At 44.7% G+C, this 24,624-nt stretch overlaps 1 protein-coding gene across 5 annotated transcripts in view; it reads left to right on the top strand.

Annotated features, from left to right (window-relative positions):
• Window positions 1-21,205: 21,205 nt before the first annotated feature.
• Window positions 21,206-24,624, top strand: part of ACVR1 (activin A receptor type 1) — a 136,085-nt gene continuing 132,666 nt past the window's right edge. For 3 of the 5 annotated variants that reach the window (XM_073305528.2, XM_073305530.2, XM_073305529.2), the window contains exon 1: window positions 21,207-21,538. In XM_073305528.2, the coding sequence (XP_073161629.2) occupies window positions 21,531-21,538 (8 nt within the window). In that variant the 5' untranslated portion in view covers window positions 21,207-21,530. Of the gene's footprint in view, window positions 21,539-24,624 lie in introns of all 5 variants that reach the window. The other 2 variants (XM_073305527.2, XM_073305526.2) reach the window with 1 other exon arrangement.

The raw sequence follows: 24,624 nt of genomic DNA, 5'->3' as shown, positions 1-24,624 counted from the left end.
CAGCGAAGAAAGCAGGTGCCTGAGGCGGCCAATAGAAAGGGGCGGCACGTCTGGGTCCTCGGCGGCAATTCGGCAGGCCCTGCAGTCCCTCTTTTCCTCTTCGGCGGCAGTTCAACCAGTTTTTGGTTTGTTTGTTTTTTCCTTCGCCGCTTGGGGTGGCAAACAAGCTGGAGCGGGCCCTGGGTACAACTCCATTGGCTCAAATATCTCAGGTCCCATATTTCATTTCATGGAATGAATCAAAGGTAATTTCATTATGTATGTCAGCACCAAAACTGATATCCTACAAATGAATCCACAGAGGAGCTTTAGTCACGCTGATCCCAACACTTGCAACATAACATAACCCATATTAGACAGAATATCTGGACAACTTCTATATGAGCTGCTAACTCCTCTGATTCCCAAGCATTCTATCACTTAGGGTTGCAATGTGGTAATGGTATTAAGAGTGTATGTAGTATATTTTTTCTGCATCTCATACACCTCTTGGTTGACTAAAATTGGAAGTGGCTTCTCATTTAGTACTGTGGTTTTAGCACCCAGGTGTGTCCCATGTTTAAACCAAAATGCATAAGGTTTCTGATTACTTTATAAGAATAAGCCTAAGGCAAATAAATCTCTGTAAAACTAGTGGAGCAAAACATCCCGTTTGACAGAGATGATCTGGATCCATTACTTCTTTCATGCTGACATTCCTATCTGCTTCAAACAGCTGCCCTGCTGAGGAGATGCTATATAGCTGTTTATAACCACTCCCCCGATCCTCTCTGTTCAGCTCACTCAAATACCTTTCACAGCTAAGTTGTAGCAGTGATAGTTTGGTATAGACCGCAGTATATTTAAACCATGCTCTACCAGGCATGCAACAATTACACTACCAAAAAAGGGTCCTATTGGATTATATAAAGATAGCTGCCTGCTAGATCATTTTGGGCTACTCCGAGAGAGCGACTTAATCAAGGCTATAACCAGGTATGTGCCAGTCACAGGAGATTTACAGAAATCTTGGACCTTCCATCTCACTTTAAATAAAGTATAATAGTATCTCACAGCAGGCTCTATCCCCTTAGCTGGTTTACTCTGTCTGCCTTTTGATATACTGCTGGGTTATTTTTGACATGTCCAATATTAAATTAGTAACAGAGATTTTATCTCTTTTCTTTTCCAGCTGTTCAGAAACATCACGGCAAGCAGACTTCAGTTTCTTGTCCCTAGTCAGATGACAAATTACACTTCTTCCTTTTGCCAGCTACTTAATCAGCTACCGGAGAGAAGAAAATAAAAATGGCGTCTGAGTGATCTGATTTATAATGACTCTCTTCTCAGTGGAGTTCATTCTCTTCTTATACTTTACTTCATCCAGAGACGTTGGGGAGTTTTACTCTATTTGCCTGAACCCAAACCTTGTACTTTGGAGATATTTGAACCTGAATCCAAATTTGACAGAAGCCTCAGGTCACTATAATGAGATGCACCATACCCCTGTATCTGATTTTCTTCCCCCACCCCCAGCTCCTAGGTCCAAACCTAACAGCTTTGGTCCATTTCTCTTTTTCATGCCTCCTTTTTCAAAATGAAGAGACAGTGTCAAGAACTGTTTCCAAGCACACTGAGGTTGCTTTCAGAACATGCAGTGCAGGTTGTGCTCATCTTGTGCTCAGTGGAATAAGGTCAGTGCTTTATAGCAGAAGGAATTGTAAGCTAGCTGGAAGAGTTTGCCATTGTCTGAAGATCTGTCCCTGTGAGAATGAGACAGCAGGCCATTAATGGCTCTTTCTATCCCCAAGAATTTCTAGGATGGATTAATCGATGGAAAAAGGGCTTTAGCAGCCAGGATCCCTAGTGATTCTTGCTGCTTCAGTGGGAGTGGTTTCAGTCACACCAACTTCAAGTGCTCAGAGATCATGAGTCAGGCCCCCAAATCAGGAGATTGGCTTAAAAAATACGAGATTTTTAGACAGTTGCATTCTGGGTTTTGAGCCTTTAGGGTTCATGTTTTTCAAGCTTTTCTCCGCAACTGAGACCATGTATACCCTAGAGAGCTTACAGCAGCATTGCTGTACTGATGCAGCTGTGCTGCTGTAAGATCTCCCATGTAGCTGCTTTAAGCTGATGGGAGAGAGTTTTCCTGTTGACGTAATTAAGCCACCCCCAAATGAGCGGCGGTAGCTATGTCAGTGGGAGAAGCTCTCCTGCTGACATAGTGCTGTTGACACCAGCGCTTTTGTTGCTGTAACTTGTGTCGCTCGGTGTGTGTTTTTACACACCCCTGAGCGACATAAGTTATACTGACAAAAGTGCTAGTGTAGACATAGCCTGAGGGCCAGAACCTTTTTTTTTTTTTTTTTTTTTTAATTTAAATGAAGGCTGTGGTTGTCACCTAATCAAATGACTCCAGGAGCTGGGGCTTTAAGAAAATTGCTAAGTATGATAGCTCCCATTGTTCATCTTGTTTCATGGGCTGTCAGAGGGGAGCAAGCTCTGTGCAGTACTGACATTCCTCTGGAGGCATGGTCCAGCAGGGGAAGGAAGCTGGACATTGGGTTCCATTTCTCCCTGAGGAATTTTTTAAAGATCATAATTTGATTATTCCTATTCAAGCTTTCACAGAGTAAGGCTATGGCTGTTGACACCAATACTGCTCCGAAGTGACGGCATTGTTTTAAACTTATCACATATCACAAGCAACAACATCTGCAACAGATTTTATTTTTAAACCTAAAGCGAAGAAGAAATATAGTGAACTGAGCAGTAAAATTCGGATATGGTTCTAGACTTTCTCGAAATCATAGGGTATTTGGATCAGAAGTTCCATTTCAGAACTGCTGCTAAGAAAGGTCATGTGGCCGTGAAGACTAGGGAAGCAGTAAATAAATTGTGACTGAGCTTGTGATTTTTGTTTGTTACTTAAGTACTTTGGCCCAGAGTCTGTCCTCTGTAAAGTCTGCTCTGGGCCAAGCCCCCTGATACATCAAGACCAGCGGCAGATGGCTGAGAACACTTTGGAAAATCCCAAATGAGTCTCTTAACCATGTCCTTGACTAGCTGTCTGTGAAAACTCTGTCCCTAGAGCACACAGCACTCTGTTCTGAAAATCCCCACAGCCCCCAAACATACACAGAGCTGCAGCTGTAGCTACTTGTGCCTGCACAAGCTTTTTCAAATTCTGGCATAATGACTAAGGACATAATCCCACTCCCACAGAAGTCAGTGGAAGACTTTCCCTTGAATTTAATAGGAGATGGACTGGGACCTTACAGTGCAACAATGAGTTACGCCTTTAACAGGAAGAACAGAAATAATAACAAAACAAAGCAATTCTCTTGCAACATTTTTGTAATCTTGACTTCACCACTTCAGTGTTGCATGAACATAGGTTGGGTTTTGGGTTTTTGTTTTTTGTTTTGCTTTTAATTTCATTGCTAGGTTTTTGTTTTAATTTTTTTAAAAGAAAAGAATAATTCTAGAGCTATTTGGAGCTCACAAGTTCTGCTGGCTTCATACCAGAGGCTGTCAGTGCTATCCACCAGAACAAGTCTGCAGACCTGCAGTGTGTATGAACTCTGTTAGTAACACCATTGGAACCGGTAAGTTCTTTGAACCGATCTTTGTATGCTTAACTTGTGCAAACCTGCACAGTGTGCATCACTTCTGAAGAGTACTGTGCGACTGCAGACTTTGGAATTGATCATAGATATCTTTGTACCATACACAGATGGGTGTGTAAGCTTGGTTCAAAGAATTTACAAGCTGCAGTGGTGAAGCCAAAAGATCTCATATGCAGCACAGGGATGCATTGCAGCCCTGCTCCAGATCAAAGCTCCCTTCTATGGTCATGGCCAGTTAAAATGTTTTAAAAGGTATTAAACACTGCTTTAAAATGTGTGTGTTAGTGGGTTGGTAAATATGACCTGCTTTTCTAGTCTAGACATAGTTTGTGTATATATGTGAGTGTATGCATGTGCTGGCTGAAAGACCAATATTCACACACTGGAGTGACTAACGTTATAATTTAGATACAATACTCTACTTTTTTAAACAAGTGCCCTTGTCCATTTGTTACTAAGTATTTGTGAGGGGTGTTGTTATCTCTTTTTTTATCTACACCCTCACTATTTTTCTCTAACAACCCTGCATAGATTAGATGACCGTAAATCTTTTCCAGCTCCAGTTTCTCTGACTGTGAACTTGGTTTGCCTAAGGTTGCCTGGCCTCTCCTAAAGGAAGCCATCTGACAACTTGGAACTCACTTTTCATCCATTCAGTGCTTCCCTGCTGTGTCTTGATTAGTGTTAGACTGTGCTACAACAGGGGAGCCCGTCCCTGGTTTGATGGCATTTATGAAACTGCAAAAAGCAGCATCTCCTTATTCACTGTTGATTATCTTAATTGCTTCTTAAGTGAACTGGCCTGTCCTTCACTATGGGTTATCCTTTAAGATTTTAACTCTTTGTTGGGAGATTGCTTCCTAATCTAAAATGAACAAACTCTCTGTTTCTTCCACAACACTGAGTCTGTCTCCACTTTTAAGGAATAAACCCTACATATCTTGTGCTCTGGTGCACAAGGAATGCAGGATCAGATCCTAGATCATGAATCGCATGGAGTAAGGGTTTGTGTATGCTACAGCAGCACAGCTATGGAACTGCAGCTGTACCATTGTGGTGGCATAGCTTAGTCATGTCTTACATCAATGGAAGTTCAGAACAGTTGTTCTGTCAATATAGTTAATCAACCTCTCTGTGAGAAGTGTCAGCTAGGTCAATGAAAGAATCCTTTAGTTAACTAGCCACATGTACACTGGGGGCTAGGTTGACCTAACTGTGGTGCTCGTTGTGTGAAATTTTTCACAGCCCTGAGTGACTTAGCTAGGTTGATCTAATTTTTAAGCGTAGACCAGGTCACCAACTAGTTAGTTGCCACTACCACTCCTTTTCAGTCCCTGGAAAAATCATGGAGCAGGTCCTCAAAGAATCAATCCTGAAGCACTTGCATGAGAGGAAAGTGATCAGGAACAGCCAGCATGGATTCACCAAGGGAAGGTCATGCCTGACTAATCTAATCGCCTTTTATGATGAGATTACTGGTTCTGTGGATGAAGGGAAAGCAGTGGATGTATTGTTTCTTGACTTTAGCAAAGCTTTTGACACGGTCTCCCATAGTATTCTTGTCAGCAAGTTAAGGAAGTATGGGCTGGATGAATGCACTATAAGGTGGGTAGAAAGCTGGCTAAATTGTCGGGCTCAACGGGTAGTGATCAATGGCTCCATGTCTAGTTGGCAGCCGGTATCAAGTGGAGTGCCCCAAGGGTCGTCCTGGGGCCGGTTTTATTCAATATCTTCATAAATGATCTGGAGGATGGTGTGGATTGCACTCTCAGCAAATTTGCGGATGATACTAAACTGGGAGGAGTGGTAGATACGCTGGAGGGGAGGGATAGGATACAGAAGGACCTAGACCAATTGGAAGATTGGGCCAAAAGGAATCTGATGAGGTTCAATAAGGATAAGTGCAGGGTCCTGCACTTAGGACGGAAGAACCCAATGCACAGCTACAGACTAGGGACCGAATGGCTAGGCAGCAGTTCTGCAGAAAAGGACCTAGGGGTGACAGTGGACGAGAAGCTGGATATGAGTCAGCAGTGTGCCCTTGTTGCCAAGAAGGCCAATGGCATTTTGGGATGTATAAGTAGGGGCATAGCGAGCAGATCGAGGGACGTGATCGTTCCCCTCTATTCGACATTGGTGAGGCCTCATCTGGAGTACTGTGTCCAGTTTTGGGCCCCACACTTCAAGAAGGATGTGGATAAATTGGAGAGAGTCCAGCGAAGGGCAACAAAAATGATTAGGGGACTGGAACACATGAGTTATGAGGAGAGGCTGAGGGAGCTGGGATTGTTTAGCCTGCAGAAGAGAAGAATGAGGGGGGATTTGATAGCTGCTTTCAACTACCTGAAAGGGGGTTCCAAAGAGGATGGCTCTAGACTGTTCTCAATGGTAGCAGATGACAGAACGAGGAGTAATGGTCTCAAGTTGCAGTGGGGGAGGTTTAGATTGGATATTAGGAAAAACTTTTTCACTAAGAGGGTGGTGAAACACTGGAATGCGTTACCTAGGGAGGTGGTAGAATCTCCTTCCTTAGAGGTTTTTAAGGTCAGGCTTGACAAAGCCCTGGCTGGGATGATTTAACTGGGAATTGGTCCTGCTTCGAGCAGGGGGTTGGACTAGATGACCTTCTGGGGTCCCTTCCAACCCTGATATTCTATGATTCTATGATTCTATGACAAGAGAGGCTTTCATAAACATTATCAAAGCAGTTTGGGAATGACATAATCATCTCAATAACCTCTTCAGCCTGTTGGTCTAGATAAAGTTGTATCAGCAATCTTGGCAGTTGGTTTATAAAGCAGGATAAGGGCAGTCCATACTCAAGAGATACTCGAACAAAACCATGGAAAACCTGGCTTGCTGTTGTGGGCCTCCTGGTGTTTTCTATAGGTGATTTGTTACTTCTGTTTTATATACCACCAGTCTTGCCATCATATATATTATTACTGTGTTGTTTGGTTGATTACCAAATAGCACATTGGATAGGGCACTTACCTGGGATATGGGTCTTTGACAGACATTGTACCAGGGTCAGGAACCTGGGTCTCCCAAGTGAGCGGGCTATGCAGTCATTCTCACTCATTCTCTGGCCCAATGACTATTTAAGTGTTTCATACAAAGTGGAACAGTTTCAATAGAGTTATGGAGAGAGTCCAGCCCCCCAAAATAGCCTATAATCCAGTGATTAGAAGAGTAACCTGCAAAGTAGGAGGCCTGGGTTCAAGTCCCTCTTCCATATCAGGTGACTTAAACATCCATTGTCAGTGCTCTGACCACTGGGCTATTGGGTAAAGTGCTCCATCACCCTCCCATCACTGTGATAAAGGAATGACTTGGCTTGGGCACCCAACTCCAGGGGAGGGTTCATGACTGTGAATCCCAAGCAGAGGGGAGCACCTCCTATTAGGTACCTAACTTGTTTTGAGGGTGGGGCTTTTCCCATGGGCTAGTTTAGGTGGTTCCCCACACAAATTGTTGGCTTTTGTGAATCTCATTCTTAGGTGTTTAACTCTTCCCATGCATTTTATAGGGAGTTTAGGCACCTAAACCACAGGTATGGATTCCACTGTGTAGCAGAGCACCTAAGTTAGGTGTTGTGCAGCGCTGAGTCTAAGTTCTCTTTGTGGATCTAGTCCAATAGTTTCTGATGAGTCCCTTAAAAGTGTCCTAGGTTTCAGCACCCATTGAATGGAGTGATATACTGGTGAACTACTAATCAGAAATAACCACTTCTGCCAACTCTTACTTATCATGATATAACTAAAGATGAAGTTCTGTTTGATGACAAGGATCATAAGTGACTATAGAGATCAATTTATGGGACTTTCAGCTGTGCTTGGCAATGGGACACTAAAAACATGTGTTAGAAGCCTTAGACCCTAAATATTTTGCTACTGTAAATGTTACCAATGAGAGATCTAGTGCATGTTTAAATGCCAAATGATAGAAGCAGTAGCCAAAGAAAGCACCTTCTTTAGCCAAGTTGGAATGGGAATGGGCATGACTAAGCCAAAAGGACTAGAGGTAAACAAACAGTTCATGCTGAGTTGGAATTGGGCAGTGCACAGAATATACACCTTCAGGAACAAACAAGGTGAGGCTGACCACATCCCTAAGTACCACAGAGCCCCATAAAGCAATGGGTTTCGTTCTGCTCTTCAAAAGCATTCTGTTGATGTAGGATGTCCTCTGAAAACTCCATGTAAAGGAAAACAGTGTCCTGTTAATTTTACACTGCAAGCTGCTGATGGAGCAGAAGTTTGTAAGTGCAGAATTTTGCTATATAGTGAGTCTTGCCCTATTTCTTTTAGCAGATATTAAGTTAGTTCTAAGCGATCAGATCCCTAGTGTTATAGACTAGTTGTTTCCAATGGTAAAAAGTTTGTTACTGTTTTCATTATAACCCCATATTTTCAGCAGCATATACTGTGACTCAACTGTATGAATTCTTGTACCCAGCGGGGGAACAATTTTAATCATTTATTTTTTGACATAATTTCAATAAATTACATTTGGCTGTTCCTGCATAACACCAAGAACATAAAAAAGAGAAGGTGTATAGCTTTGTAGAGAAAACTTTTATAGTTATAGAACTTGAATGCATTTTGGGGAGTGTTTTCGTAAAAACAAAATATGGTCTGTGATGAGTCTATAAAGCAAAGCAAGTGTTATTTTAAAAAATGGAATGAAAATGACAGTTATTCTGCTAATGTTATGAGAACATGGTTTTGCTTAATTTAATAATAAGTGCCATTTTTGCAAAGCAAAGGTGAATTAAGAACAATCAAAGATTATCGTTATTATTTATTTATTATTTGGAGTCTAATTCTGCCCCCATGCTCAGATTGAATTGTACCTTACTCCTCAAGTAGTTCCACTGAAATCAGTGGCACTACTCACATAAGTAAAGCTACTCAGATGGATAAGTGCTTGCAGTATCAGGGTCTAAGATACTATTCAACATGAGCAAAGGTGGCAAAATCAGCCCCTATATATTTGTATTACCATCTACCTTAGGACCCCATTGTGCTTCATAAACCCTATATGAAGACAGTGGCCCAGATCCTCAAAGTTATTTGTGGGAGTCAGGCATCTTTTGAGGTTCTGGGCCTGCCCTGAAAGCTCCTCAGTGCTTTTGGGGCCTGATGAATATTATAACATTTTAAATTTGAAACAATATTGAGAAAACATTGGGAACTAATAAAAACTGTGGAAGCACAGACACCTCACCTGATTTAATAAAGTTTGTTATTCTTGAATGGCCTGATCCTGCTTCTGTTAAATTCTATGGAATTTTTGTCATTTGTTTCAGAGGGACCAGAGCTGGGCCCATATAGTAACAATTAAGGATAATACACGTTAGAAATGCTAAATATTAATAGTGGGAAAATTTGGAAACATTTCTTCTCCACTATTATAACTCCACCAGTTCTTGTGTATGCAAAACTTCCACTAATTTCATTGAGGATTATAAATCTATAAGCCGGGGATCCAGCAAATATATGTGAAAAGGGACAGGGCTGGATTAACCTTTGGTGAGCTCAGCGCCAAACATGTGGGCTCCCCCATGGGGGCAATGGAGTATGGCGTGGGAGGGGGAGGGGTCGGTCCCCAGAGCGAGGGGCCAGTCAGGGGCAATATGGCATGGCAAGGGCAGCCTCGCTCCACCCAGCGCAAAGGCACTGTTTACAAACCAGCAGTTGCCAGAAGCAGAGTGGTCAGCCCAGCCCTGTCCTGCCAGCGTGCCCCTTCCCCTCAGGGGTGGGCCCATGCCATGCCACACAGCCCAACACTAGAACACACACACACCCCCGATTCCCTATGGCCAAAGCCCTCCCCCCCCCGACCCTGCCACAAATGCCCAGCACAACACCACAACTGTCCAGCACCCCACACAGAACCTCCACTCCCTGGTGCCCCAACACACAGATCTTCCCCGCCCCCTCACAGCCCAGCACCCTATGCAGGCCGTCTAGAGACCCACTCCCCCAAGCCCTGCCTCCCGGCCCCACTCACTGGCCCTGCTGGGAGGTAACTGTGTTTGCCGGGCTGAACTGCCAGTGCAGCCAGAGCTGGACACGGGGTGGGGAATCACTCCAGCCCCTCGGAAGTGGCGCGATCAGCCAGGCCAGGGCCTGCCCCTGCCGGGCTCCATCAGGACCCATTTGTCTGGAGGGGTCCAACTAAGCCCCCCACACTGCCCTCCCCCAACTGGCCGAGACTGGCCAGGCTTCTGTATCAGTCCCAGGCAGCTCAGCTCTGGGGAAACAGGTGGGGCCCCACAGGCCTGCAGCTGGAGGTGCAGTGGGGTCCGGCCAGGGGGAAGAGAGAAGCTGGCAAGGAGGCCATGGGGTGGAGAGGAGCCCTTGGCCAGCTGCCAGGCAGGCCAAGAGGAAAAAATGGTGGGTGGGGGTGGGGAGCCAGTGCAAGCGGAGGAGGCTAGGGCCCTTTCTGAGCATAGGCCCAGCTCCATGGAGCCCCTGGCGCCATTGTAAACCCGGCACTGAAAAGAGGTGTGATCCTGCACTTGTTCTGCACATGAAGTCAATACAGTTTTGCACGTGAAAATACTACAGGATTGTACATGTGATGCCACAGCAAAATGTAAGTAGTGACATCCTGTTTGAAGTTGTTTTCTAGGGGTTATATAGCTCTAAGCAATATAACAGCTGCAGTAAAATTAGTGGGGCTGTTCTGAACTCATTGAATGGGAATTTTAGTACCCCTTTCACATCTATATACCATTATTAAACCCTTAGGAATGCAAACATTCTGTAGGAGAAAGTGACGTACAGAACACTGTGTGGGAAAAAAAGGATTATCTTCAAGGGACATTGTCAAGGTTGAGAGATGCAGAATTTAATCTTGCCTTTTATTCTCTCTTTGTGATTGAAAAGTCCATGTACACACACTGCAAATTTACAGAACCTTTCATCAAAGGATCTACAAAATTATTATCATTATCCCCATTTTACTAGCGAGGAAAATGAGGCATGGAGAGATTGTGAGTTTGCTTAGGATCACAAAGCAAATAAGTGGCAGACTCCGGAACACATCTCCTGACTCCAAGCCATTTTCTCTGGCCACTGAACTCATGGGTGATTTGTGATTTTTTAACATAGGTTTCAATGCTGTTTTTTCTAAGGAAAGAAAAAAAATAATAAAAAATAATCAAATATGTAATAACAGCTGAGCACTTTTGATCAACCCTAATGCAATAATAAGTCACATCAATAGAGGAAAAACTTTCAGGAGTCAAATTTTAGTTTCAAATTTCTAGGGAGTTATCGATAATGATGTGTAGAAAGTTATACTCAAAGGAACGATAAATACCATACCTGTATATGGCTTATGCTGAGATTCATTCACCTACATATTTCTTTCTTCCACTCTACTATTCACTATAAAATCAGCTGGATGTAAATGACATGTGATCTAGTTACACTAGATAGCAAGCCAAAAACCTCTGAGTTCTAATTCTGGTTCTAACACCAATTCCTTACTTGGCTTTGAACAAGTCACTTAACCTCAGTTTTCTCCTGCAATGGTGTAGCTGTGAAAATAGAAGTGGGTAAGCTGACCAAAGGAGAAGCGGGTACATTGTTTACTCTCGACTACAGGACTGTTTCCCGCACAGTTGTGCTGTGTGGATTAGCTGGTTATCAATGTCTGTGAACCTCCAGTCAATCTACTAAAAGCCAAAAGTGAATGAAAACTCCATCATGCAAAATTTTTCTTACTAGCTGCAGTTCCCACTTTTCATAGGAAATCTCTTGAAACCTGTCATTCGGCAGAAGTGGTTTTTAATCCAAGACTATTACCCTGTTTATTACAAGCATGTTAAGCTCTTCAACCAAGATTTTGAAAAACAAGTTCCTAAAGTTAGGCTCCTAAATAAGTAGCCAGATTTTCAAAAGTGCTGAGTAGCCAACAGCTCCCGTGAAACCTCGCTGGGAGCTACTGAACTCTTGGAGACACTGGGTGCTTTTGAAAATGTGGCTATTTACTTTGGTGCCTAAATATGGATGTAGGAGCCTAACTTTAGGTTATTTTTGAAAATTATCTGTGCTGGAGTTGTATTTTCTCATTTGGGACATGCGCACACAACCTACTTGAATATCACACCCTGCAATATTTGGCAGTGTATTATGGAAAATTACTGGCTTTTACCTGAAATCTAGACTTATCTGTATTGATTTTAAAGGCATTATTAGCACTTTCTCTATTAAAACATATTTGGTTCCAGTCAGAGTACAGGGAAATGGGCTGAACACAAAGGAACTACATAGGGAAAGGAAGGACAAAATCATTCTCCCAGCTATGGGCCAAGCCATGGAACACCTCTGCAGCCTTTCTGCCCTTGTCTAAACTTGGAAAATTGGAACCTGAATTTCTCCACCAGTGCAGCCCTAATGGTAGTAGGTATAGTGTAGACAGGGCTCAGACTTTTTTTTAATCACTGTGACAGGTTAGACAGCACAGTGGTAAAAACCCCTGAATCCTGTCTACCCTACAACTTACCCATCACCCATTCTATGACCCATGAAGAATCAGAGGCCTGAATTTTCCTACTGTAGACAGCCTCAGAGGTTGCCTCTATAGGTCCGCATATACAATAGACCTGCTGCTTCTGTTCTAGGGCCTGGTCTACATTTAAAACTTATACCAGTGTAGCTATGTCAGTCAGAGGTGTGAAAAACACCTTTCTCCCCACCAGGAACATGGCTGTAACAACAAAATCGACATAGCTAATGTTGTTTAGGGACATGGTGTTTCGTTCCTACACTGACACAAAAAAAACCCCTTTCTATTGAAGTACGCTGTGTTTAAATTGGGAGTTATGCCAGTATAGTCTCAGTAGTGTAGACATATTCATTGCCTGGATTTTGGCCAGTGGATCTATGTAGTTGTTTTAAAACCCTATATACTTCTCTTAGCAACAGAATCATGTTAGCTATGACTGAACTAGGGCTAGGAAGATACATGGAGTGCAAAAAGGAGGATAGTAGTGTTTGGGGCATTCCTGCCATTTTGTCTGCTCTGAGTCTTTCAGATTTGTTTAATACTTTGTATTTTGTTTCCCCCTTCACTTTCAAGTGCTTCACTGATATTAATTAAGTGTAGCTAAGATCAACATCTAGTTCATTTAGGTTTGTGTTTTAAAGAGTTAACCCTGTCTACACTACAAACTTCTGTCAGTATAACGAGGTCGCTCAGGGGTGTGGGAAGTCCACACCCCCCTGAGCGACCTAGTTATACTGACCTAATCCCTGGTGGAGACAGTGTTATGTTACTGGGAGTGCTTCTCCTTTTGACATAGCTACCACCCCTCGGGAAGGTGTATTAACTACGCCAACAGGAGAAGCTAAGGGCATGTCTACACTGGCAGTTACAGTGCCAGCAATTACAGTGCCGCTCAGAGAGCGCAAAAGGAAAACCTTTTGTTGTGTGTATACACTGACAGCTGCCTGCGAAATAGCATGTTCACACTTGCGGCACTTGCAGTGGTGCACTCTGGGCAGCTAACCCACAGAGCACCTCTTTCTCTTTTGCCGCTAAGACTTATGGGAAGGCGGAGGGGGTTGTGGGGCATCCTGGGTCATGTCCCAATGCCCCGTGATGCATTGCTTCACATCCCGGCAATCCCTGTGCTTTCATCCACATTTGGTGCCATCTTTCAACGGTTTGTGTACTGCACACCCTGCCTCTTCGGGCTGCAGGAGTGGATCCCGAACTGCTGACCAGTATGCTGCTCGCTCTGACCAACACATTACAAATGGCAGTGGAGTTATTCCTTAAACTACAAAGGCAAGAGGAGTGTGACGTTGATCTCGCCATGCAAAGTAGCTACGACACTAGATTGCTTGTGGCATTCATGGCGGTGCTGACCACAGTGGAATGACGTTTTTGGGCTCGGGAAACAAGCACTGAGTGGTGAGGTCACGTCTGGGATGATGAGAGTGGCTGCAGAACTTTCGCATGAGGAAAGCCACATTCATGGGACTGTGTGATGAGCTCGCCCCAGCCCTGTGGCGCAAGGACATGAGAATGAGAGCTGCCCTGTCACTGGAGAAGAGCATGGTGAGTACACTGTGGAAGCTGGTTACTCCAAACTGCTACCGATTGGTCGCTAACCAGTTCGAAGTGGGAAATTCAACCGTTAGAGTTGTGTTGATGGTCTTGTGCAGGGCCATTAATCGCATCCTGCTCCAAAAGATCATGACTCTGGGCAACGTGCAGGACATTGTGGATGATTTTGCACAAATGGGCTTCCCTAATTGCAGAGGGGCGATAGATGTCATGCATATTCCAATTCTGGCACCAGACAACCTAGCCACTGAGTACATTAATTGCAAGGGATATTTCTCAATGGTTCTCCAGGCGCTTGTGGATCACTGTGGGCATTTCACGTACATTAACACAGGCTGGTCCGGAAAGGTGCACAATGCACGCGTCTTTCAGAACACTGGCCTGTTCAAGAAGCTCCAAGCGGGGACCTTCTTCCTGGACCAGAACATCACCGTAGGGGAAGTCGAAATGCCTATTGTGATCCTCGGAGACCCCGCCTACCCCTTAACGCCATGGCTTATGAAGCTATACACGGGGCAACTTGACAGCAGCAAGGAGCGGTTCAACAACGGGCTGAGCAAGTGCAGAATATTGAGTGTGCATTTGACTGTTTAAAAGCCCGCTGGTGATGCCTGTATGGGAAGCTGGACATGGCCGATGACAATATTCCTATGCTTATAGCCGCATGCTGTACGCTCCATAATATTTGTGAAGGGAAGGGTGAAGGCTTCACTCAGGGCTGGACCAGAGAGGCTCAGCGCCTGGAGGCTGAGTTTGAACAGCCAGAGATCAGGGCTATTAGAGGGGCACAGTGCGGGGCCATAAGTGTCAGGGATGCCTTGAGGCAGCAATTTGAAGCTGAAAGCCACTAATATTTGCTGCTATGCTCAGGATTGCAGTGCTTGTAATGCTAGGAGATGATTGGTGCACATGATGCAATAAGGGGGTTTAATATAATTGTATGTTGCTTTGCAGTGCTCTTTTTGCTCTCACTTAATAGAATAAAGATTGCTTTCAAAATAACACAATTCTTTTATTAAAAGACAACAACCAGAGGAGAGAGTCAAACAACAAAAATACATCAGCAAGGCGAGGAATGGGGGAAGAGAAGGTCTCCAGAGGAGGAGTGGTCCCAGGATGGCTACAGATTTGTGTATGTCCAGGGATAACACCCAACCTTCTCCTTTGGAGCACAATGCAGCGGGTGCTGTATTTCAGCAGGGCCAAACCGCAGAGGGATGGGTGTGGAGTGCAGTGGGTTGTGGGAGTACACACTGCCGGACTGTGAGGAGGGAGGAGTGGAATGCTGTGGGTAGAGAGTGGAGCCAGGAAGTTGATAACAGTGTGTTGGCGGTGTGTGTGTGGGGGGGGCACATGGGAAAGAGTTTTGTGACAGTGTCTGCAGGGAAGGGCGGGCGCGGAGTTGCTCAGTTTGAAGAGCTAGTATCTCCTGGAGCATGTCTACTTGGCGCTCCATAACATTTATGAGCCGCTCCATGGCTTCATTCTGGTGTGCCACGTTCTCCTTTGGGTCCCTCTTCTCGCTGTCCTGCCACTCCTTCAATTCCTGTTTCTCAGCAGCGGAGTGCATCATAACCTCATGCAGAAGATCCTCCTTAGTTCTTCGTGGCTGCTTTCTAATTCTGCACAGCCGTTCTACCACCGATAAGGGAGGCTGGCCTCCCAAGGTCGTCTCTGTGAAGTTTAAATGCATCATTTTACAGAAGCAGTATTGTTTGCAACATACACAACACTGATTCAGTGCTTTAAAACACAGGCAGTACTCACACACCTGTCACTAACTGGCTGACCCCAGGCAAGCACACAAGAGCCACAAGACCCCCAAAATGGTGAGTAGCTGCAGGGGCAGGGTGAATCACTCTTCTCGGACCCTGCTGTATGCTGGGCACGTGGCTCTTGAGGAGAGCTAGCACTGTATGGGGGGGGGGTTGATAATCATTCCTGTCTCCACACTTTCCACAGGATGTGATCATTATGGAAGATATCTCACTGCTGAGGGTGAGCAGGGAATCAAAGGAGGATCTTCTCCAAGCCTGTGGCTTCCGCCCTGGCCCCTATGTGGCTCACCTGTGTGCAGCAATGGTCGTCCCCCCCTCCCCCGCCCCCCGTGATGGCACAGTGGCATGGGAAAGTTACTGTTAATGGGGCAAGAAACAAAGCAGCTCTGCCAAGGAACCTGCAGCGGCGGATTGCCCAGTATCTCCAAGAGAGTTTCCTGGAGATCTCTGAGGGAGATTCCCATGAAGTGAGGGAGTCTATCAACAGCTTGTTCCACCACTCAGACTAGGCATGTGGTGGGAGACAAGCCTGCTTTCTGCAACTCTCCTGCCCCCAACAAATCGCTTTAGCAATTCCCCAAATCAGATCCACTTACCAGGGGCCTCCTCTCCACTTTGTGCTTCACCAAGTTTCTGCACACTAAGTGGCTTGGCAGCGTGTACACCTCGGGAGTTACAGCGCAGAAAGCCATTTTACTGTACAGAAACTTGCCAGTGTAGACGGGGCCTAAGCCTTACAGCTGCACTGGTGCAGCTGCACCGCTGCAGTGCTATAAGTGTAGACAAGCCCTTAGTTTGTCAGTACAGATACTGATCTGTGCTTAACATGTAGGCCTGGTCTAGGCTCAGATTTTGCACCAATTAAATCAGTAGCAAAACTGATTTAGTTAAATTGGTGCCACCCATTGGTGTGGACACAGTTGTATCAATATAAAGGTATTTATATTGTTGTAGTTTGAGCCTGACCTACATTGGTGTAAAAACTGAGCATAGACCAGGCCATGTGAACAAGTAATCCTTGTCATCATTAAGTTATGTGTTTTTCTCCTCTTTGGATTAACACTCTTACTTGATGAGTTCTCAGAGGATTATGAATAATAAAAACAGACCAGGTGACATGATACATCATAGTTTCCTCGCATTTTAATTTTCCAAATTGTGCAAGCATGTGTAGTGCGTGTGAGTTCATGCTGCCTCGCTGGGGGTTAATCCACTTAAACATTCAGGGAAATTAGCTATAATGTTTTGTCTGACATTTGTTTGCATGTCAGAGGATTTTCTATACCAGCTTCTACATAATTCAGGTTTTGTGGGCCTCACTACTGAGCATAAAAGCACCTTTCTCCAGAGTCTGCTGCAATTTAAAGTGAATTAAAATAAGTTATCTGATGTTTACAGAAACAGATCAAAGTATGTTATTATTTATAGAAAGAAACATTAAGGACTCATTTCAGAAATTAAAACTGGTTACTGTTCTGTAACCATAGTAAAAGTATCTTTGTTATTTGTTACAGAGCAGGTCGAACTATTGAGTATGAATTGTATTTGTTATGAAGTAAGCCTCATGGTTTAGTGAACCATTAACAAAACTGAGCTCAATTCTCTTTGTATTAGTTATCCATATGTGTATTCTCTGGATAGTTTGGACAATTATTTTTCAGACTATGGGTAGTTTGCAAACTTTTCACTTTGACAATTCAATATCTGTATTGTGTGGTTGGTCACCTAAATAAAATGTTAGTGTTTCCACTCTGTGGGTGACAAACATTTTAAATGGGAGAATAATTTACAAATAAATAACACACTTCTGCTACAAATACTCGTGAATAATATTCATGCTAAAATTCATCTAACTTTCAGGATTCATGTGAGTATTCAGTGATTGTAAAACTACCCAGAAATGACATAAACCCAGAAACCAAACTTGTCTTTTTTATTTACAAAAATATCCATGAATCAATTTATTTTCCTATTCAGTCACTTCAGTGCATTACCATGAGGCAGACATATGGATCAACTGATTGGATGAATTAAACTAGGATCCTCTATGATCTTACTAAAGAACAACATAACTGCCAGAATCTCCAGCATAACTGTTGGTAGAATATTTTGTTGTTATAAATACATTTAATTCTGTGGTGAAGTTCATTATATATGTTTTATTAATATTTATTAATTTATTTTTCATGTCTACAGTGACAAGATGGAAGAAACTAAGAAATAATTTGCCAGCAATAGATGACAGTCAAAAGATGAATCCAACTTTTGCATATTTCATTCTTTAGTACAGAGATTATGAAAACAGAAAACAATCAACAAAGTGGCTCATATTATTCTTATGATTGTGTCTACTTACCGCTAATCAAAAACATTATACTGCACATTTTATAATGGTATGATTTTTAGTTGATCGTTGCCTGTTAAAGCAATTAGTTGTGAGATTCCAGAGAGAGTCCAGATGAGCAATTTTTTTCATTAGCACCAAAACCTCTTCCCCATCCTGAGTTTGTAAACTGCCTCTTGTGATGAGCCCCAGATGTTGCATTTTCCTACTTTCCAAACTGTCTCCTGAACTACAGCCAACATTTCCATTTTGCTCTACAAATTCCATCTTTATTTGATTACTCTCCCATATATCAAATCTAAGTTTAATAAAAAACATTTTTTATTGAGGAAAGTATCACTGAGACCTTGTCTATACTAGTTTGCTGGTATAGCAATATATATAGTGGTACAGCTATGTTGGTAAAACTCTCCAGTGTGGGTGCAGCTTAATGTGGCCAACTGGTATAGCTTATGCCAGTTCTCTGAGCAAAATAAGTTATGCCAGCACAGGAACTTTTTTGCTGGCACAACTGTGTTTGCCCTAGAGCTTCTGCCAGAGTGACTATGTTGGTTAGGGATGTGTTGTTTTCACACTCCTGACATAGCTAGGCCAGCAAAATGTTAAGTGTAGAATGGCCATGAGTAACAATATTAGGGGCCAGATTCTGCTTTTAATTTATGTGGTTGTATCTCCCTGAGATGAACCTGGGTAACAGAGCAGCCTATGGAATTGTCTATTAGATTCTTCCAGGTATAAACTCATACCTGAAAGAATCTGAGTGCAGAGCAATACGACAAGCTTTTGTCAGCATAGTTAAACTGGTCAGGGTTGTGACAAGGTGGAATTGTCATGCCAGCGAAAGCTGCTAGTGTGGATATAGATATACTGGCAATTTTATCTTTTGCCAATATAGCTTGTTTTGCTCAGCGGGACTGGAATAAGCTAGACTGCCAAAATTGTTTTTGCTGGTCTAAGCTGTGTCCACATGTGGAGCGCTTCGCCGGTATAATATACAAGTACCGGTATAATGGCAAAGCACTCTTAAGGTATGTCTACACTCCAAAGAAAAACCTGTGACACCAAGTCTTGGAGTCTGAGTCAATTGATTCAGGCTTGCAAGGCTCAGGCTGTGGGGCTAAAAAGAGCAGTGCAGACATTCTGGCTTAGATTGGAGCCTGGGCTCTGGAACCCTCCCCACTCCCCGAGTTTCAGAGCCCACGCTCCAGCTCAAGCCCAGATATCTTCACTGCAATTTTAGCCTTGCAGCCTGAGTCCATTGACCCAGGCTCTGAGAGTTGGTGTTGCAGGTTTTTCTTTGCAGTTTAGACATACCCTTAGTGTAGACCTGACCTAACATGTTGAGACTTTATATTGAATGTAGAAAAAGAGAGAAAATGTGGCACCTGATGTTTCTTGGCTAAATCTAATGTAATAGAGGTGCAGACACTATTTCCTTAACCTGTATATTATATAATTTTAACATTAGCTTTAATAAAATTTTTAAATCAGTTCAGAGCCAGTCCAAGGCATGTTGAGTAACCGGCTGAATAGTCCTGCCCTCCTTCCCCACACTTTGTGGTATTACCTCCTAACATGCTCCTATGTCCTCCCCCTCCATCCTGAGCGATGAATTGGGGGAGGGACCATCCTTTTCTGTTTCCTAATGACAAAACCTTCTAGATTTCCCTGTCATACGCTAAAGCTCCTGGCTCCCAAGTAGTAACAACCAACCAAGTGTACTACTCAAAAATGACATCCTATACCCCCATAAATATATCCTGTTCTTTGTGGCAGTTATCCTGAGTTTACCATACATCTTGCCTCACGCATGGCCCTATAAACTTTACTGCACATCCTGCACCAAATTATCTGATGTGTCTTTTATGGGGGGGGGGGGGGGCTATAACCTATGCTTGCCAGTGGAACAGACTCATTGGTCTAGTGATTCTTTCCCCAATTATAGCTCAGCTCCCCAAGCCCATTGCACAGTACCTTTAATAGGGATGCAGGCGTACCTGAGGGCAGAAATTGGCCAAATGTTCCTAAGTTAGTTCACAGAAACATGGACGAATGCTGACTTTGTACCCTCACCTTCCCTCTTGTCCCTCCTCCTCACCTACTGCCTCCTGAATGTCAAGAAATGCAGCTCTGAATGCACAACTGCAACGCATCCTGTGATTTAGGATAGTTGCATGTACTATGTATTATTTCTTCCGTTCAATTTGCAGTACATTTTGCGGGAGCCAGAGAGGAGCAGGATCTTTAACAGGGGCAAGAGGAGCAGAAAGGAATCCAAAGCTGAAGGAGTAAAGGGAAACAAGATCTGTGAGAGACACTGGTTTGGTAGTTACTCTCTGTCTGACATGAGTGCAGGTACCGTTGGGGCTCATTGCCTCAAAAGTTTTCTACTTGTCTCTCTGATATGAATACTTGTGGCACCTTAGAGACTAACCAATTTATTTGAGCATAAGCTTTTGTGAGCTACATCGTGAGCATCCGATGAAGTGAGCTGTAGCTCAGGAAAGCTTATGCTCAAATAAATTGGTTAGTCTCTAAGGTGCCACAAGTCCTCCTTTTCTTTTTGCGAATACAGACTAACACGGCTGCTACTCTGAAACCTGTCATCTGGTATGAATGTGCATGAGCACAACAGAATATCTCTGGCAGCTCCCTGGTGTGAGTGTGTACTCTCCAGCTATCAGGTGCCCCTGACCTGCTCTCTGGTGGAGGTGCTGTCGGAGCAGTTCTATGGGTGCCCTCTCTGGGGACTTGTCTGTAGCCAAAGTTGCATCTGTGTAACATTAAATCAGTTTTTAAGAGATGTAGTTAAACTGGAGCAAAACACAGTGTGGTTGTGTGGCCAGCTCTTGCCATTTCAGGCTGAGTCATGGAATAGTTGGCGCTTTGCTTAAAGTCACAGCTCCTGGAGTCCTGGCAATACACCTCCACTTTTAAAAAAGCGGGTTTCTAGCCCTCCTGATTGCAGAGGAAAGCTGGAGCGTGTGACCAAAGTGCATCCTAATGGCTCAGACATGGGAGGCCGCTAAAGTTATTACTTTTCAAGTCAATGTCATGACTTCTGGTGGGGGTCTGACTCAACGCTTCTGACTGCTGGGGGCTGGCAGGGGCACTCTTAAACCAGGCGGCGCCGCCTATGGCTGCAGGCGGGCTGCATTAAACTCAATCCACATCAGCCGGGTTTACACCGCATTCCGCGTCTGCCCTGGGGCCGGCACCGGCGACTTTACACTCACCGGGGGCGCGGAGCGGCCGGCCGGGCGGCGGGCTGCGAACATGGCCGGGCAGGGTGCGCCGCGCCGGCCGGCCGGCAGGGGGCGAGGCGGGGCAGCGCGCCGGGCTGGAGCCGGGAGGAAATGATGTGCCTGGTTATTAATTACAGCGCCGGGCGTCCATTGGCAGAGCGGGGAGCAGCCACTTCCTCCTCCCACTCCCGCCGCAGGAGCAGCATCCCGGCCCCTCCCGCCGCCGCGGGGAACTTTGGCTCTCCGGCGTCTCGTCCCTCTGTGCGCTTCCCCCCTCGTCGTCCGCCGCCGAGTCCCCGCGGGCAGGGCTGGGGGGATGCGGCCGGGCTTGGCCCAGGGGAAGCGCCGTGATTAGAGCGCAGCGGCGCGGGGAGGTCTCGCCGCCGCCGCCGCCCCATGGCGAGGGCTGCCCGCCTCTAGCGCCCCGGGCCCGCCGCCCCGCGCCTCCTCCCTCCGCGCTGCCATGAGACGGTGAGTGGCCTGGGCGGCCTCGCGCTGCGGCGGGCGGCCCTGCGGAGCCCCCTGGGCCGGGCGCTGCCTCTGGCGGTGGGGGTCGTGCCCGGCGCGGGAGGGGACGCGCTGCCTGCGGCGGCTCGGTCCTGCCTGCAGTGGGGCCCGGCGGGGAAGTCCTGGCTCCCTGCAGTGCGCGCCGGGGCGTCGGTGCGGGCACCTCGCTACCTACCTCCGCCTGGGAGGCGCCTTCGGGGGCGCTGGCAGCCAAAACATGACATCTGCCCTCTGCTTGCCGCGGCCCTACGTGTCTCCCTCCGCGGGGAGTTCTCGGGCTCGGCTCGGCAGGACAGAGCCAGGAAACTCCTCTCCGAGCTCCCTGCCTTGCGAGCTGCCGTTTGGATAGCTTCAAAGGCAGGAATGTGGGATTCATCTTCTTCTGATGCCCACAAGGCAAATGTGGTTACAGATGGTGCCTGTTACTTTGCCAAGTTTAAACCCTTCCCTCTGCGCTGTAACCATAACAGTAAAAAGAGAAGCTTGGGAATCTTTAAATGGGTGAAGGGCCGGGGGGGGGTGATCTGGGTAGATGAATGCTGCGTTTAAATGGAGGAATTGCTATTTTCAGGGGTTCTGCTGTCACTGCTTTAAGCACAAAAACACTTTGTAGAAAGGCTGGAGTTCCCACTAGTTTTCAAGCTTCTTTTGTAATGTAGAAATGATTGGTGAACAAGACTGACACTTTCTTGTTTGGTTTCAGTTGCCTCATGCTGATTGATAAACATTACAATGAGTATCACACATAAAAAGCCATTAATTTAGGCCTTTGAAGAATGCAGCTATCTTTTGGGGTCTGGTTTCTTAAGTCTCTTTCCTGTTAGAAGAAAAGTAGTGCTTGTGGCACCTTAGAGACTAACAAATTAGCAATATTAAAACTCTGCTAGCAGAGTTTTAAAACATATGAGCAAAAAATAGAACTTGTTTCAAAATTGCTTTTCTATACCCTTTATAAATATTTTAAAATATTTATCAAACATGATTTAAAGTACACAACTGTTTTTCCAAAACATAGTCCAAATGTTACAAAGCTGTTCCTGTCATGTGCTCACTACAAATAATCAAGACTCCCTTTTCAAATGCATTGAAGTCATAGGATCAACTTGAAAATGGTTGAGGTATGATATTTCATGGTGGAAAAACCCTGCAAGATAAATATCTATTACCAGGACTTTTGGGATGCATGCTGATAACTTAAATCAAAACAAACTGAAAATATCACAATTCAGAAATGTAGAACGTGTCCTGTTGAGTGTTCCACACAGGTGTGTGGGAGATAGATACAGCCTTGATTCCTGGTCTCTCTCAAACTAGCAAGTGCTTTTGATTTAGTATGCTCAGCTCTGTGAGACAAGGGTGACTTGTATTGCTCAACAGCAATCCCATTAGCCTGATGGAGAGTGGTATTAACACAGTCTAAGGAGTCTTGTCTGGTCTAGTCTTCAGCCTTGAGAAAATTATCTTACAGTCATCTTTCTCCTTCTCCCCCAAGCCCCCAACTGTGAAAATTGTGGAGAAATGGGTATTTTAAAAATGAGGAAGGAAAATGTCTCAATTGTTGGGAATGTGAATAATTCTACTGCTCAGGGGAAGGAAAAAGTTAAGTGAAATAAACTACATGTGTGTGGTTTTTTTTTTTTTTTAAAGGTCACTTTTCTAGCCTTATCCACTTAGGATAGGCATAATAATAGCAAACTGTCTCAATTTGGAGATTGCAGGGGGAGGAGGGGATGCTCTTGCAAATAATCCAGTCCCAATGACTCTGCCTTTTTAAGAGAAGAATACTAGATATCAATTTCCACCCTATTTCTCTTACAGCTCTTGTTGTTTAGTATTTATATACAAACAACCATATCTTTGAATCACTGACTCTAGAAGAAATTTTCTGAACTATATACAATGCAGTCATCATGGGAGATGTTTATAATGGTTAATATTTTTCTCATTCTCTAGTATATGAGAAAGAAGGCAACAGCGAAAGCCGGTGTAGCAAAAGCCAGTTTAGAGAAGGCTGAAGTTTTGACAGGAAACTGATGAAGTCATGGGGCCAAAAATCCTGTGTGCATTTGAATCTCTTGAGGCCACTTCATTCATTCCTGATTTGCTGGTGTTTAGTCAATGCATTTGTGGGAGACTAAATCAAACCACCTATTTTATGTGGTATTAATGGGCTCATATCTATATATTAACGATCCTAAAGATTTTTTTATTAACACTCATTGCTTTGTGAAATTTAGGGCATAAGCATGGTGTTAGCCTTTCCAATAACATAAATTGTAGCAATGCTCTATGGAGGTAAAAAATGATCTATTTCAGAGGTTTTCAAACTGTGGTCCACAGACAGTTCGCACTAAGGTACGTGCCTGGGTGTCCGTACACAAGAGAACGAAGGGCCACCCACCTAATTAGTGGAGCTGTGCAGGTGTGATTCCACTAATTAGGTGCCTGGACTCTGGAGAAGACACACATGTAAGGTGAGGTAGTGGCCTTGGTGGTGGGGGGGAATAGGAGGGTAGGTGGGAGGGGGCAATGGGATGAGAAGAGGGGGTGGGGGGAAACTGGGACGTGTGGGGCTGTGGCAGCCAGAAAAAGGTGACTTTCCCCAGCTCCGGGACTGTGACTGCCGGGAAGAGGAAGCCCTCTTTTCCAGCCCCAGCTTGGGGGCTGCCGCTTTGGGGGAGAGAGGGAGCGACCCTCCCCCACTTCCCAGCCCAGCGGGCTGCCATGGTGGGGGACAGAGGGCACATCCATCACATTAGAAAGGTAAGGTACTGATATAAAAATGAGTTGTGCCCTTTTATTTGTAGAACACAAAAATGTTTAAGATTTTTTTGTATAGCGCTCTTATCTAAAGCGCTTTACAATAGTTAGCTAACAGTACAAAGAACATTTGGAAAGATCATTAAGTGGTCTGCCAAGACCCTCAGCAATTTTCAAGTGGCCCGTCAGTTTTGAGAACCACTGATCTATTTACAGCAGTACCTTTTTATAGTAAACTGGAAGAAGAATGCTTCACTTTCTTTTGACTTCATGCCTCCAGGGACATACCC

The sequence above is a fragment of the Lepidochelys kempii genome, chromosome 11, assembly GCF_965140285.1.
Source record: "Lepidochelys kempii isolate rLepKem1 chromosome 11, rLepKem1.hap1, whole genome shotgun sequence".
NCBI lineage: Eukaryota > Metazoa > Chordata > Testudines > Cheloniidae > Lepidochelys > Lepidochelys kempii.
This window is presented reverse-complemented; position numbering and strand designations above follow the sequence as displayed.